Here is a 17,564-nt window from a genome sequence, read left to right as displayed (position 1 = left end):
ACCTTTCCATTTTGTTGGAATGCTCTTTTCCTTACCTATTTTTCCAGTCAGTTCTTCAATCAAAGGAGTTTTGGGGTAACTAGGATAATCTTTTAAACTGTAAAATACAGTTTCTGGAATGATATGGTTTATAGCCAAAGAGAACATGGATTATTTCCAAGCCTAATCTCATTTCCTCATCTATAAGATAAGGATGAAAATACCCACGCCATGGGGTCATTGTGATGATTAAACAGCACATAATAAGTACTGAGTTAGCTGCAGCTACTATGGTGGTTATCGTTGATATTCATCACTCCCCTGTTAGTAGGATTTTGTTCACTCAGTTTTCTTTCTTCTTGATTCCAAGGCGAGCAAGCTCAGTAAACTGAGGGTTGAAAATATTTGATATAGATCCAGAAAGGAGGAGGGGAAAGGAAAAGAGAAAAGAGGGAAGAAAGTGTTATACTGAAGTTTTAATAAGGAGAAGGTCTTAGAAAGGAATTACATGGAAAGCTACAGAATGAGATGGGAAGACTCAGGGATTGGAGTAAATCAGAGATGAACTGAAACTTTGGTTCTGCAACAAACAAACCATGTAACCATCTGCACTTATTTAACTTCCTGGAGTTCACTTTCCATAGCCATAAAATGTAAATAAGAATGGCTGTCCCAATGGAGTTTTCATTCACTCATTCCATAGAGATTTATTAGATGCCTACTATCATGTTTATAATATAATGTTATTTGGCAGCTTTGAGCATTCAGAAGGTAGTGGGCACCTGTACAGAAGGGCTGTTAGAGGAGATAGACAGGAGAAAGGAAGTGAATAGTACCCAAAACAAACCCTCTTCATTACAGTTTGTCCTCTGCACTGCTATGTTGCTCTTCTAGAAAACCTATAAATGGTGGCAGGCTGGATTTGAGGTAACAGATGGCACAATAGATAAGACTCCAGGCTCTGGAGCCAGAGAGCTCCAGCCAATTATCTAACCTTTGCATCCTTCAGTTGTTTCATGTTAAGCAAAGGTAACATCAACACTAACTCCACAGGGCTACTGTGAAAATCAAAGGAGTTAATGCATATAAAGTGTCTGGTACAAAGTGAGTGTCACATAGATATTAGTTATTGTTCTTTTAACACATAACGTGTCAGGGACTGAGCAAGGTCATCTGCCAGCTCACCCTCAGTTCTTTCATTACATATCAAACCATGAACACAACCCACAGGTCAAGCATGGGGCCTTGGCCACCTTAATTCCCAGCTCTAACACTTACTAGCCTTAGTAACTTTGTGACTTTGGTAAGTTAAGTACCTTCTCTGGGCGTGCATTTCTCCCATCTGAAAATGGGGATATTGATAGTACTTATGTAGTGGAGTTGTTATAAAAATTAAAGAGACTATTACATGTAAATAGTTGGTACACTGAATGGCACCTAGGTGTTCAATAATCAATACCAACTGTCTATATCAATTCACGGTACCCCTGTCTCTTACCGATAGAAGGGAATGTAAGTAGGAATTATCGGCTTTGCTTGTCACAGTTGGGAGCCTCATTTGAGAACTTCCCTTCACTAGTCCCTCATAAAACACATAGAATTTTTACTTCATATTAAGTTATACAAACTCCAAATCATATGCATAAGTATTCAGTATTGCTCTTGAACAGTTAAGTACCAACAATCCTAAAATGTATTCCTTTTATAGCACAATTTTAAAATATTTTAGGAAAATTGTCATTTCTAATGAATAAAACTTCAATTCTCACATTTTTACATATTAATTCTTAAGACTTTGAGAGTTTGAATTTAATAATACTATTCAAAATCACAAAGGTAAAAGGAAATGTGCCCATCTATTCTAAACTAACTCAAGAAGGAAATAATGTTAATATTAAAATAATAAAAACAAAAGAGAAAGTATTAATGTTACTAATAAACAATTTTAATTTATATAAAAGAATAAGAGAAATGAGAGTGAGAGGCTAATAATAAATAATAAAAGTAAATAAAATCTGTCAGTCAAAATTTGCTGACATAGGTTATGGGTTACACCAAAATCTAAAGACCAGTGCCAAAATTACCAATCTACTTTGTTATTTTGGTTACACACAAGGTTTATTTTATTTTTCTCCAAGCTGGCTTGTTTATTTCTGAAAGAGATTCATCTTTGGAATTTCATTATTACTTTCCTGATAAACTATGGTAGATAATCTCCAAATATGACCTCCATCAATTCCTTCCCATTCTATATGTGCCCACTCTCCCATCAAGAGATGGAATTTATACCCCATCCCTTTGAATCTGGCCCAGCCCTGTTACTGCTTGGCAATAGAACAATGATATTCTTAGACAGCTGAGTCCAACCCTTAAGAGAACTAGAGACTTTGCTTCCTTCATCTTATAATACTTGCTCTTGGAATGCTCTTTCAGAACCCAGTTATCATGCTGTGAGAAGTCCATGCCACATGCAGAGGTCACATGGAGGAGAACCAAGTTATTCCAGCTCTAGGTGTGCTTCAGAATCAACAACCACCCTCTATGACTATAGCACACCAGATAACATCATATGGGACAGAGAAACCTTCCATTTGAGCCATCAACTCACAGAATTGTGAGAGATAACAAAATTGTTGTTTAAGCCACTAAGTTTTGGGGTGCTTTTCTATGATTACTGTGCCAACTCCAGGCCTAAGCCTTAATAAGGCATGGGAGTTTCCTTTTTGTACCCTTGGTAGTTAGCTGCCATATAAAAACTTTAACTATCCTGAGACCACCATGCAGAGGAGGAAACCCAACCTAGCCATGTGCAGAAGCCACATGGAGGAGAATGAAGACTCCAGTCCACAGTCCTAGCTGAGCTCCTAGACAACAGCCAGCACCAGCACCAACTTGCGAGCCACCTGGGTGAGGTCATTTCAACTCTTCTAGCCATTCGAGCTTCCCAGCTGACAACATGTGAAGCATGAGAACTGTGCATTCAATGCACAATATCATGAGAAACAATAAATTGTATTTATACCGCTAATTTTAGGGTAGTTTATTATGCAGTAATAGATAACCAAAATAGAAATTGTGACTAAGGTAAAAGACAAATGACCTTGAGAAGACTGACAGTAAAGACTGGAGGAGCAGTGAGCAAATTGTTATTGGAGGCTCAGTTTCATGTTCATGTCTGCTGCATTCCATTGGTTAAATTTAGTAAGCCATAGGCCCAACCCAGATTTTTTAAATTATATATTTAAATAAAAAATACTTACATACACATATATTATATATATTATACATATTACATATATAATCATGTATACACATGTATGCATATATGTTGTATGTATTCTGTGTTTCATTGGAGGTCACAGAAGAGCAATCTATCACAAAAGCTAAAAGCTTCATGCAGCTATGCTATCAAATGCCAATTTAGATAACTGCATAATCATAAATGCTATAGGTATTTATATCATAGGTCAATTCTGTTCTTTATCCTCAAGAGAATATTAGCCAGAGATATTAGTCCTTGAAATGAACAAAACTGCAAACAAAATGTAGGCATACACAAGAATTTTATAATTAGTCAGTTACATAACATAATTAAATTTCTCTTGGAAGGTAAAACTTAGTTGATTGAGTAAAATATGAAACATAACAATGTTCTCAAGATGTTATTCATGTCTATAGAAATGATTTAGAATCCGCTTAGCATTGTACTTTACCTGAGCTATTACGTAAAGCATTTAGCAAAATGTCTGATACATATTAAGTGCTCAATGAACTTTATCTACTAATTTTGTCTCCTTCCATTAATAAACCACAATATTAATCAGTCTGACAAAATTAGAAAAATTACATGTGGGAAAATTTGTTCATTCATTCAAATACTATACCCATCCTAGCTATCTATTTAATTGCGTCATCATATACTGCTATACAACGTATGTGTGAAGGACAAATTGCCAAAAAAAAAAAAATTATTCCCTACTAGCTCCTCAACTTAAAAATTCTTTTAAATTTTCAAAAGAGTAAAAGATGATTTTTCCAGACACAAACATTTCTAATACATCCCAAGTTACATCTTAGTAACTTGTACTTTATATAAAAACTTGCTTATTCTTTATTTAACATGTCACTCTAAAGCCAATATATGCCAAGGTCTCTGTGGTCCAGATTCCAGACCAATGAATCCAAGTCCTAGATTCAAAAATATCTGCTTAAAAAATGCCCCACACAATCTGGGTTCGTGAAAATTTTTTCTCCAATTTAGTCTACACTTACCAAAGTGTGGTACACAGATCACATCCAAAGTTCACATCTGCTGTATCTTGAATGCTTACACTCCATGTCCCCATTCAATGCCTTGCTGGGCCATGAGAAACCAACCTCTGCATTTTACCACCTCAGTGTGCCAGGTCTGTCTTCCAGGCACAAGCAACAATGTATTTAATTTTCTAGAACACACTCATTAAGCAGATATGGGACTTCACTGAAAGTAACTGTTCACATATGCACAACCAGAATCCAAGATGCTGCCATGCCCAGACCTCTCAGGATTACCAAACGTGTGGCCCAAACTGACTTTTCTAAACAGGAATAAGTAGTTCCCCAATAGAATCAAAACAAAAACAATAGAGTCACTTCCTCTCACTGAGTCACTGGTTTGTAAGAGAACAGAATACACTTAGAGGATGAATATGTCTTTGAATTATGACAATTCTGACTAATTGTGAAAACTGGAGAAGGGGGGAACAGAGAGAGTCTGAGGCAGTGCAGTGGTTAGGTAGTCACGCTCACGGGCCACACCCAGGTGTGAATTCTGGCTCTAACTCCTTAGCTGTGTCACTTTGAGCAAAGTCACTTGACTTCTCCAAACTTCTGCTAGAATCCTGGCACATGATGGTGATGGTGCGGAACAATGATAACCTCCAAATCCCATTTCAACCTCAGTCTCCTTTCCAACCAGTCATCAATTAGGCCTTCTCATGCATTGCATGCATTTTATCACCCCAACATTTCTATATGGTAGGAATGATTAGCTCCGTTTAGCAGACAAGCGAATTGGGCAGCAAGAGGTGAAATAACTTGTCCAAAGTCACACAGCTAGTATACAGCTCCTATGTCTTTCTAACCCAAAGTCCAATCCTGGTGTTTTCATTTTAACAAGGAGACTTCAGGATCCTCCAAGTTAACAGCTGAATATGCTCTATTCCTAATGCTTACTCTTTCCAACCCTTGAGTTCCATTTTGATTCCAAAATAGCTGTCTCTGGCTACAGAAGTCAATAACATTTATTTTTAATTTAAATATTTGTTTAATAATAGTATTACATTGTCATTGAAATAAAATTGAATAACCTAGATGTACGGAAATTAAAAACATGAAGGCTCTCCCCACCCTGAATCTCACTGCTAAGACAATATTGTTGTTAGCAACTTGTTGCTCAACTTCCAGACTTTTTTCCGTGCATTCATTATTATACACACACACACACACACCATAAAAACAGGTAAATTTTTGGTTTGTTTTGATTTATCATCTTTAACAGAGTATTCTGCAACTTGCTTTTCTCAATTAGTATATCTTAGATATATTTTCATGGTGATATATATGGATTTTCCAATTCTTTGAATGACTGTATAGTATCCCATTCTATGTCTAAATTTATTATAGTATCATCAATTGACGAGCATTTAGATTTACTACAATTTTCACTATAATGAACAATGCTGCAGTATTTAATTTTGCACATACCTATCTTTGCACACTGGTGTTAGTATTTCAGTAGGGTATAGTCCTAAAAAGTAGAATTGCTGATAACAGACTTCTAAACTTTTACAGATACTGACAAATTTCACTGCAAAATGAATGAACCAATTTATAAACTACCAACTCTTATAAAAGACTATTTTATCACAAGTAAATTTTTAATTCAGATTTAAAGGAATTAGAAGAAATCCTTTCAAATAATAGAAATGTGTATATTATTTAAATTTTCATATAAATTTAATCAAACGACTTCTCTTTAATTTCCCACAAGTTTGCCTAAGGAATATTTTTTCCTAAGTAATTGATTATTATTCTCAGTTCAAACAATTATATGACTTTTTCAATTTGGGGACAATTATATCAAAAAGAGAGTTGGAAATGTTTGTAACTGATCTATAACAATAAAAATGAGAAAATTAGCAAATATAAGTCATCATTTATCACCTCTCAAGGAGAGAAAATATATGATAGCAGTTAATAACTCAGGTTCTAGAGTCAGACCAACTCAATCATTCATTCAACAAATATTTACAAGCATCTACTATGGGCCAAGCCCTGTTCTAGGTGTTAGATATATGGGTGAAGGTAAACAAGACAAAGAGGACCCCTCTGCTCTCATGCAGTTTACATTAGGGTTATGGAGATAAAATAAATTGATTAACAGAACAATTTCAAAAAGTGATAACTAAATAGAGTATTGTGAGACGTTACCAGGGAGGTGAGGCAGGATTTCTTTACACCTGATGGCGAGGCAAGGCTTCTCAAAGGAGGTGATGCGTGGGATGAGGCCTCAATAACAAGCATGAGCTGGTCAGGGGATGATCTGGGGCAGACAGAGCAAAACTGCTAGTGCAGAGAGAAGGTTGGTCTGTTCAGGGAATGGAAAGAGGGCCAGTATACAAAGCTATGGCATACAATGTTGTAGGAAAGGTTTGGGTGAGCAAGCAGGTAGGGCTTTTAGGCCATTGGGAAATGTGTGCTTTCTATTCTAAGCCGTTAGATTGTCTTAAGCACAAGAGGGGCATGATCTACTTTACGCTTTAAGAGACCATTCTGGCTAATATACTGCCCACCACTGATTAATTGTGTGTTTTGGACAAGTTACATTACCTTTCTCAGCTTCAGTTTCCTCATTTATAAAGTTGAGATAACAGTATCTGTTACATGGAGTTGATATAAGGGTTAAGTGAAGTAATGAATGGAAAGCATTTTGCACAATATCTAGCACATAATAATTGTTCACTAAATGTTTCGATTAACTCACTTTTACATCATTAAGATTACATTAAGCAGAACTAAGCATAATTCACTACCCCCAACACAATAGCTAAGAATATCCTTTAAAATTAGTCCTGATTCAAATTCTCTAATATTGAGAGGTTGGATATTTCCATATTGAATCAACAGTCAGCACTTTCCTCTTACCTGATCCTATAATACAGCCCTGAGCTATATGTGTTTGTGTATGTGTTTGTGTACACAAACAGTCCCCTACTGTCACATAGATTATTCATCCTTGTGTTACCTCCAGAGTCTACAATGCTCAATACATCATATACAGATAGGGCAGGCAAAGCAGGTAGGTAGGTAGGTAGATGGATGGACTAACAGATATATGGAAGATAAAAATCATGGGGGCAAAAGAAAAAAAGAGAGTGTTTCAAATTGAATTATTCAAAATAATAATATTTTTAAATCATGAGTATATAAAATGCATAACTGATCATTTCTTGCCATGTGTATTATTCTATTCATGCATTTACATAGTACCGAATTCATGCTGAAACCCTAACAGAAGACACAGCCCTACTGCAAGGACTTACTGTCTTCCAATCTTGCTTCATCTCTACTGAAAATATTTAGCAACACTCTGAGAAACATGAAAGAGGTACTTCTCATATTTACCAAGGTACTGACGAATTATAAGTAATAGAACCAAAATTGTGAAACCTGCTATATTTGACCTTTGCATCTTCCATGCACTCAGATCTCTTAGTGTGACATCGAGAAAGTTTATACATAGAATTCCCCTTTCTAGGCTCTTGAAACAAGGATCCCCAATAGTTGTGGAAACATCTGTTCAGTGATCTTGCATCTAAATATGTGAATGGTTTCTACACACTTAAAATTGTATAATGGACGAAAAGTGACATTATATCCAAATATAGAGGACCATAGAAATTTGAAAAGTCATTGATTTAGTTAAATAAAATTAGTAAAAGAAAAACTAGGTTTAGAAAATAATCCTTTAGGGCAGACTGTTCTGTGATATACAAAAAACTTTTCTATGCATTGTCTTATTTTTGATCCTCACAAATCTCTTAAGAAAACATGGTGGATTATGTCTGCAGTTTATAAACATAAAAACTGACACATTGAGTAGATGATTTACCCCAAGTCTCTAATCAGTAAGTAGCAAAACTGGAGCTCTAACCCAGGCCTTCTCAGTGTACATCCTGCCACCCCAAAGTAATGCAACGTGCCAAATCGTGCAATTTGTTAAAACTGAACTTATTTCTATTTAAAAAGAACCAGAGGAGCCAACTATATTGGGGAAAAAAAAAAAGTGCAAGTAACATTATTAAAATTCCTCCTGGAATTTTATTATAAATCCTTTCAAGCAGGATAATAATCCCTTTATATAAGCATAATTCTTCTTGATCATTAAAATACTACATACTCCCTAGCTGCAGATAATAATAATAGCAACATAAAAGCCCTCATCTCTTGAATACACATATGCCAGACTCTGTCCTACATTCTCCACATTCATTGACTTTAATTCTTACAGCTATCTTATGAAGTAGGTATTATTATTATCACCACCACCATCATCATCATTATATAAATGGAAAAAACTGAGGCATAAAGAGGCTAAGTAACTTGTCCATGACCATTTGGCAAGTAAATGGGTTCAGCAAATTTTAGGTGCAACATTACGCTGCCTTTTGAAATAGAAGCTTCTTTATCCCATTCTAACCTCTCCCCTATCATATTCAACCAATGATAAGGGAAGAATCTCTAGTTGAGATGAACATGATTTAAACCCTTTCCATGCATGTTTATGCAATACCAATCTTGCCGACCTGTGACTATACTTTATCAAAGTGCTGAAGGATTCACATGTAAAGTACCTCACAGAGAACCTGGCACAATGTATGCAGCTGACAATTACTGAGAGTCTACTGTGTGTCTGGCATTATTCTAAATCCTTTTCTCTATACATACTCCATAAATGTTAACTTGGTTCTTTTTTTGTCCTAATGGATAGGCTGAATCAAAAGTTGTTTCTTTGGAAATTAAGCTGGGCAATAGAGAAAACTTCTTTTCATGAAGGCAAGGACTGTTATATCAATGGGTATAAAAAGCTGTTGTATATGGGTTGTTAGGGACTACTGTTGCTCTGGCCCTTGATGAGACCCAGATGCACATAAAAATGTATGAGAGGAAATATAAATGAGGAGACTGAGGTCATAAGATGGACTCCCCACCTACAGAGAGATTTCCTCTCCAGCAAAAGTAAAACTTAAAACACAAAGAAATTAGAAGTTTGATTGACTTTCCAAATCAATTATGTGAATTTTAAATGTTACCTCCCTGAGTTCCTTTAAATATTATGCTTTCTCGACACTTTTTTTTTTTTGCGGTACACGGGTCTCTCACTGCTGTGGCCTCTCCCGTTGCAGAGCACAGGCTCCGGACGCGCAGGCTCAGCGGCCATGGCTCACGGGCCCAGCCGCTCCGCGGCATGTGGGATCTTCCCGGACCGGGTCACGAACCCGTGTCCCCTGCATCGGTAGGCAGACTCTCAACCACTGCACCACCAGGGAAGCCCTCTTGATGTTTTTAAAGGAAAAAAAAAAATACTTTAAAGACAAAACTTTTCAGATATCCACATATTATGTGAAAAAAGATACAACAGCCTCCCTTGCTAAAACTACGGTTTGGAGAAATTTGATTTCAAAATAACACTAACCCATTCATTCATTCAACAAGAATTGAGCAAGAACTATCTTGCATACTTTGTGTGAAATGAAGTAGACGTAAAAATGAAGTAGAAAATCTCCCTTCCCACTATGGAAAGAACCACTCTTTAAAATATGTCAAAGACTATTTCTAACTTGCCACAGTGATGGGTCCAAATGACACAGAAATGGTCATATAAAATACTATGATATTGGTTTGGGAAAAAAAAAATACATACACACACACACACACACACACACACACACGAAAATGAAAGCAAGTTCCTTTATAAAGGTAAACATATTTAGCATCAGTGGACCTCAGAGTAAGACTGGAGATTCAGGACGTCTGCTCAATCTAGTAGATTATCCAAATGGATCCATATCTTTCTCCTCCCTAAAATTCTTCCAATTCCTGGTTGATTAATATATTACATCTAAACATGAAAGATGTGGAACTACTTACAGTAACAGAGAGGGGAAAAGTAGGAGGTAGTAAATACACAACTAAGGCAGAGATATGGGTTTCATTGTACATTCCACAGCCAATATGAATGATATCGATTTTCAGATTACCTGCTCTTTTATATTATTCATACCTCCTTTTCCCTCTATTAGTGAAGAGAACGAAATTGTCTGTGCACTTGCTTGATTCCACTGAGAGGCCTGAATCACCACTTGGAAATATCAGTCATTCCTTTAAGATTAGTCTCTACTAAAAGCCTGCAGTGAAACGATAATGCACTAACCTGTCTCCAGTTAATGGCAAAATAATGGTTGCTTGAGAAGAAAACACAATGAAAGATAATCTCATTTGAGGGCTGCAAAATAAGAAAAGAGGCAGTTAAAACATTTTTAAAAGAAATATTGATATAATACAGATGTATAGCTAGGGAGTCTCATTTAAAATCAGTCTCACTGAATGGTTCAGGCTTCTTTTAAATGGAACTCCCTAAGTAGATACACTTAACTCTGCTCAACATTACTGCATATGTCATTTTGGATTTAGTCAGTGCTTCTCAGCACTCAAGCACTCCTCCCTGACCCATAGGACTGTTTAGGTAGAGGCTAACTAGAAAGATGAACTGTAGGCCAATGGAAAATTTTTTGGTAGAAAGCGCTTCTTCCTTTGATGTTCTATCTCATCTCCTTCTAGGAGGCCAATCCCTTCAGAGTGATTATCATTAGCAATTTTAGGGCTGGAGAGCAGTCCATCTGATTTAATTACCACAGCTATGAAAAGGAGTTCATACAGAAGTTATCCTGAAGTAAGATTACTTAAAGAGTGTCATGGGCAATGTGAAACAGAAGAACAAATCACATTTTCAATTTTCCAAGTCTCAAATATCACACTCCAGTTGGCAACAACTGCCCTGGTTAGCTACACCTTTTAAGCTTTAAGCCTTGATCTCACAGAATGGTTCTAGTTTCGAAGACACTCTATGCAACTCTTACTAAGATCTGAAACTGAAGATTTACATCAAGTAAGACCTACACACAAGTAAGACCTACAAACTGAAGAGCAGAATGATATCAAAGGGTTATACATATTTGAAAAGTCATTCTCTTCAGCAGTCACCCTTTATTTACTTTCTACAATGCACTGTTGGTTAGTAACTGAGCAACTAAACTTGAACCAGAGAACTGTGTATTATAGAATTCCAATTTGTAAACCAGACCAAATAAGAGCCCCACTTCTTGGAAATATACTGAAATGACCCACTGCTTTTGATCAAAATTTATGGGACTCTGCACACTCTTGGATTAAATCAGACAATTTATAAACAACTCTTTCTTCTGCCTTTGACATTTAAGGATATAGGGCCTTGTTTATTTTTCTCTCCTAGACAAGTTTACCTCAGACCTTGTCCAGAAATGAGTGTTATACTTGGCTTCTTAAGCAGGAGACTGATGATTAAACATGGACAAGCATACATTTTTATAGGGATAAACTTACTGCTGCCAATAACTAAAAGCAAGGATTGCCTAGGCCTCTACAGATTGTTTGAAGTTACTTGCAACATGACTTTCAAAATGTTTTGATCATCCAAGCCTGTTTTACAGAAAACATTTGGGCTAACAAGACTGAAAGAAGCAATATTTAATGATACAGCTCCTTTTCATGTCCTTTCCATTATCTTGATAAACTTGCATTTGCTCATTGCATTTTTTCTTCTGGAAAAAAAAAAAAAGGAGAAAAAAAAAAGGCTCAAAAGACTAGTGTCCTAAGGTTATTTTTAAATAGGGATGCCACTAATTCCTGGTTACCTCTAAATAAGAGAGTAAGCTGGATTTCATAGCAGTTATGCTTTTTATAGGAGAGAAACCAATCTTTCCTAGTAAGGCTTATTGCATATATAGAACAGTTAAATTTTAAACCAGCCACACGCCCACATATTGCGTAAACACAAGTCGTTTCTTTAAACACACACAAGTGCCTTTCCTGGTAGTGGGTTATTAACGTGTGTTCATTTGAAGTTTACCAACACTTATTATTTTTTTAATGAGGACCTCAACAATGCTAAGAATTGTATGGAAAGGAAACTATGTTATGGATACTATTAGCATAAAATTTTTAATGTGGTAAATTATGAGAAAGCATAACTGAAATTCAGAACAGATGAAAATTCAGAAAGGAAAAGACATTTGTAATTGTATCTGAAGATACTTCCCCAGAGCCTGAGCCAAGTTTCTGGGATCCAGATGAAAAAAGCCCTCAACAACTGAAGGGCTGTCCTAATAACAGCATGTGTGTGATAAGACCCTGAGGCACTTAAAAATCAACATTTCAGTAAAGGCTTTCCCTGCAAATGGTTTCCAACTTCCCTCCACATTAAACTCCCCTGCTTAGAAATGGAAAGTGGGAGAAATACCTCACAAATCTCTCTGTGAGTTGCTGGACAAAATTGTAAATTTCAATCCAGTTATTTGCCACACTCCCAGACCTGAAAAAGGAAATTGAACTGATCATAAAAGCAACACATTTACTGGGGCCTAATCTGATCTCTTCTTCAAGCAAAGTAACAGCATCAGCATCTGAAACTTAGGTGCTACGAGAATCTAGGAAGTCAACCCATCTTCAGGGACCACCTGCCTGCTAATTGTTTGGAGTAGGATCCCAGCTCTTCAAAATAAACACAGCTTTCCTTAGAAGGAAACGTAAACCACACCGGGTATGTTAACCTTAGACTTTGCCTAGCTGCAATGAAAGCGCTGTGATCAGGATAAAACCAGGCAAACTCTAGCCAGCGTGAGGCGCTGAGGACAGAGGGGCCGAGAAAGAGTCTTGTCTGGGTTACAGGGTCGCAGAAGGCTATCCCAAGTGGCCGCACTCCCATTTCCCAAGAAACTCCACAACTGGCCAGCAGTGACTACCCATCTCCCAGCGAGCCTAGCAGCTCAGGGATCCTCCTATCACCCCGCAGCCCGCAAAGATCCGAAAGCGCTAGCTTTTCGGACAGAGATAGCAACAGGGCACCCATCACCGGGTTACCCACACCCCTCCCCAGGTCGCACATACATCTCAGCCTCCCCAGCCACAGCTCACTACCCAGTGCCACTCTCACCAGAAGACCCTGCATCTCCCTCCCGCACTCACTTGTCCAGGACGAAGTAGAGATCAAAAGCTCCACGGCAGGAGGGCTGCTCCTGGGCGCTCACCAGCCCCCCAGGACCGCTGAGAGCTAACAGCCACAGCCCGGGGACCAGCCAGCTCCCGGGACTGCGCGCCGGGGAGAGCCCCGCCACCATCCTGCGGCCAGGGGTCTGCGACTCCCTCCTGCTCACAGCCCCCTCTGCTCGACTCGGTGGCGACGCTAGGGTGGTAGGAGTTACCAGGGACGCACCCTGGGGTGGGGGGTTGCAAGCAGCTAGGGCGCCGGCGCCTGGGTCAGCAGGACCTACTAACTGACAGAAGGAGGGAGACCGGGAAGGAGGGAGGTCCTAGGAGGACAAAGGGAGACTCCGCAACCGCCGCAGCTGCCGCCGGAACTCTTGACGAATCCCAGTGGAAGAGCGATCCAGTCCTCCCCCTCCCGATTCCGGAGAGTTCCTGCAGACAATAAGGGCCCTCGGCGACAGCTTGCAAGAGAAGTTCCTCCCCGGCCTCTGGTCGAGCCTCTAGCGCCCGTCTGGAACCCGGACCGAGAGTTCCAGTCCGCCGGGAGGGCTCGATTCCGGCTGCTGCAGCGCGAAGCGGGACAGGCACCCCCGGGACGCGGCCGCCGCCGCGCAAACTTGGACTGGAAACCCCTCTCTTCTGGTTCCCTTCCTCCGGCGGCCCAACTCCGCTCTGCACTCCAAACTTTCTTCCTCGTACTCCACTCCGGCACAGCGCAGCCGGGCGGTCCCCTTTAGGGGAGGAGGCTGAACTGGCCCCGGGACTGGTGGCTCCGGAGAAGCCACTCACAGCAGGCCAAAAGCGCGATCTGGCCGGGTGCCCGCAGTGTCAGTGTGCGCCCGAGGGCCGGGCCTGATCCGAAGGCCGCCGAGCCACACACACGCACGCTTGTGGGTTCGTGCCGAGCTGAAGATGACTAACGCTTGTCAGTTTTTGGAAAGGGGATAAGTAGTTTAGAAAAACAGATGTCCTCTAGAAACTAAACATCTCCATGTATCCTGCAGCCTCGGCCTATTTCAGCAGCTGTGCAGAGCAGCCCTCGCCATGGTTTGGGAAACTGAAGTCCAGCCATCCCAAGAGAGGCGATGCCCCCCCCCTGCACTCTGCCCCACCCCTATGACCACAAGCACACTTGCTGCACCGCTACCTAAGAAAGGCAATTTCCTCTTTTTCTATAAACCTACTTGGTTGTTTCATCTCACCAAGCCTAGAAACCAGCATGGTGGTGGGAATGGGGGTGGGGTCGGGGGTGGGAACTGAACTCTTCAGTTGTACCTCAAAATATTTCATCCCACTGTCATTTATCTCAAGCTCCAGATATTAAGCGTTGCATCTTGCAACAAGCTAGGCCACCCTTGCCAAACTGTGCAAGAGCAAAAGTTTGCAGGCGTTCGGATTCTCTGCTTACTTATTTTGCATTCCCTCCCTCCTCCCCCACCACACCTGTGACACCTGCCTTCCCCTGACAGAAACTGGCTTTTAGAAGCTACCAATCTCACTGGTATAAACACCAATAATTGACAGTAATGTGAAGTGTCACCTCCTCCTTTTCATTTGAATTAAATCAAGGCTTTACGATCAAAAGTTCATATACTACCTAATCACATACTGTCTTAGCAATTCTATTGGTTGTCTTGAGTATTTAACTTTTCATTTACATAATCTTTGACATACAACCAGATTTGCAAGCTCTCTGAGGATAGAAACCTGCCACTTTAACAAAGATTTATTAAGTACCTACTATGTGCTAGGCACTGTTCTAGGACCTAGAGTTAAGGCTCCGAACAAGATGACAAGCCCCAGTTTCCATGAAGCTTGCAGTCTGGTTGAGGAGGAAAAACAGACAAAAATACGTAAGTAAATGTCTGTATTAGAAGGTAGTTTTCAGAGATTTAATATATGGTAATATGATAGAGAATGACCAGCTAGATGACTAACACAAAGAAGGTAGCCATTCCAAGAACTAGAGGGGGAAACATTCCCAGCTGCTCCAACTTTCCATAAGTATTAGCTTAGAACATTCAAGAAACAGAAAGAAAAACAGTGTGGCTAGAGTTCTGTGTGAAAGAGGAAGTAAGAGAACTAGGCAGGGACTAGTATATGTGCTTTGTAAACTGTGGTAAAGAATTCAGATATTTTATATTGTGAGACTGGAGCCCATTAAAGGCGTTCCAGGGGTGGAGAATAGGATAAAGTGATATGATCCATATTTTTCAAAGATCATTCTAGCTGATATGACACACTGAATTTGGAGACAGCAAGAATGAAAGCAGGAAAACCGGTCCGGAGGCTACTGCAGGATCAGGACACAATAAAATGGTACCTTGGACCATCACCCCTATAGTGGCTGAACTGAGAGATATGAATGGATGAGAGCTTCAATAAATACAGGTAGATCCCCAGTTTGGAAATGTCTGCCACTTAGGGATGGAAATTCCACTATCATCTACTGGATCCACCACTTTTTACCTGATAGGGGGGTAGGGAGGCTTCTGATGGGGCAAGTGGCTGACTGAGTGGAAGATAACTTACACTTTTGTTAAAAAGAAATGCAAATCCTCCATTGTTTTCAAGTAACTGAGCTCCAGAAATAAAGTCCAATGAGAGGGATGGCTCTATTATAAGCATCCTAATTCTGTGCTCCTTGGTCTCATATCTTCTTAAGGTTCTGAAACTCTGATTCTTCTGCAGCCATCAGGCCTCCAGGGATATGGTGCCACCTCTCATTTCAAATTTAGGGCCAACTGTAGATACATTAATTTCTTTGACTTCCCACAGCAAAACTGGAACAGGCTGACATTTTCAGGAAACTTGTGTTAACAGCTGTTAAAGTTTTTTTTTTCAAGGTTTTTATTATTTACTGTTGGTTAAAACTGGTCTTCATTTTCAGCTTTAGTTTTAATGAAGACAGAATCCAAGATAGCATATACTTTTACCAATTAATATCATATCAGTACCTGACTGAGTAAAATCTAGGGGGAAAAATCTGCCCAAAAGTAATGACAAATGGTTTCAAGTTAAGAGGGGATAGAAGGTAAAGAAATATGAGACACAATGCTAACCATGTACTCTATCCTCAGGAGGAAGTATTTTAAACTCACGTTGGCTTCCTCTTCCCCCAGCTTCCTGACTCATTTTCTGCTCAGCTTCTGGGACTCCACACACTAGTCTAAGGATCTATCTTGTGCTAGGCCCAAACTAAAACAAAATACTTTGGACTTAAAACTTGTTCTTCCTCATAATCCCTAGGCCCTCCTAGACTCCTCTCATTCAGTTCTTCTTTCCTGACCCAGGCCAGCAGAGGTGATTGGCATACCAAAGTGTATTACCTTTCTTTTGTTTGTTTGTTTGGGTAATTAATTCTGCCCAGTTCTGGAACTTCTATCATTTCACTCATTTGCTCATATAAGATCTACAGCAAAGCAGGGATGTGGCCTCACCTAGCACCGGCCAATAATTAATCAAATCACTTTCATCTAATATAAATTAGTGGGAAGGTCATTAATTACTTGGGCAACAAACTGTCCCAATTTGTTCCAGACTGAGGGGTGTCCAGTGACATGGGACTTTCAGCGCTAAAACTGGGGCAGTCCCTGGAATGGTCCCTCAAGCAGCGGTCCTCAACCTTTTTTGGCACCAGGGACCAGTTTCCTGGAAGACGATTTTTCCACGGGTGGCAGGACGGGGTTGGGGGGACAGCGGGAGAAGTTCAGGCGGTAATGCAAGTGATGGAGAGCGACAGGGAGCGGCAGATGAAGCTTCCCTCATATGCCCGCCGCTCACCTCCTGCTGTCCGGCCCGGTTCCTAACAGGCCACAGACCGGTACCAGTCCATGGCCCCGGAGTTGGGGACCCCTGTCCTGAAGGACGCTTTTGGCCACACTATTTCTAAGCAATAATGAGGGAAGGTGAAAGCAAGGGCAGACTTAGGAATCTCCACAAGCCATGAAGAAGGAGCAGTCACAACAACAACACTTTCTCTTCCCCCTCTCAGGTGAGAGGACTCGGGCATTGTGTCAGCTGGACACCGGCCAGGTAAGCCTTCCAACTGACTTTTGTACCATTACAGACATGCTGGAACACTGTTTAATTCTATTTTAAATCAAGATAGGATGGGATAGGGAATGCCGATTTTTAAGCAGAGGGGGATGGTTACACTGAATTTCTATCTCCCCTGACCCCAACAATGAACAAACAAAAGAGACAAATAAGCAACAATAATAGACACAGGAAAATAAAAA

General features: G+C 39.8%; 1 protein-coding gene across 2 annotated transcripts in view; it reads right to left on the bottom strand.

The window, feature by feature from the left end:
* The window catches only part of ANTXR2 (ANTXR cell adhesion molecule 2), a 163,546-nt gene extending 149,351 nt beyond the window's left edge, over positions 1–14,195 (bottom strand). Inside the window, exons 1-3 of one of the 2 annotated variants that reach the window (XM_004280165.4) lie at positions 13,303–14,195; positions 12,578–12,649; positions 10,454–10,525 (exon numbers count right to left, since the gene is read on the bottom strand). In XM_004280165.4, the coding sequence (XP_004280213.2) occupies positions 10,454–10,525; positions 12,578–12,649; positions 13,303–13,454 (296 nt within the window). In that variant the 5' untranslated portion in view covers positions 13,455–14,195. The remainder of the gene's footprint in view (positions 1–10,453; positions 10,526–12,577; positions 12,650–13,302) is intronic. The other variant, XM_049709391.1, reaches the window with a different exon arrangement.
* Positions 14,196–17,564: the final 3,369 nt, after the last annotated feature.

Source organism: Orcinus orca, chromosome 4 (genome assembly GCF_937001465.1).
Source record: "Orcinus orca chromosome 4, mOrcOrc1.1, whole genome shotgun sequence".
Lineage (NCBI taxonomy): Eukaryota > Metazoa > Chordata > Mammalia > Artiodactyla > Delphinidae > Orcinus > Orcinus orca.
The sequence above is the reverse complement of the archived record's forward strand: the minus strand, read 5'-3'. Positions and strand labels throughout refer to the sequence as shown.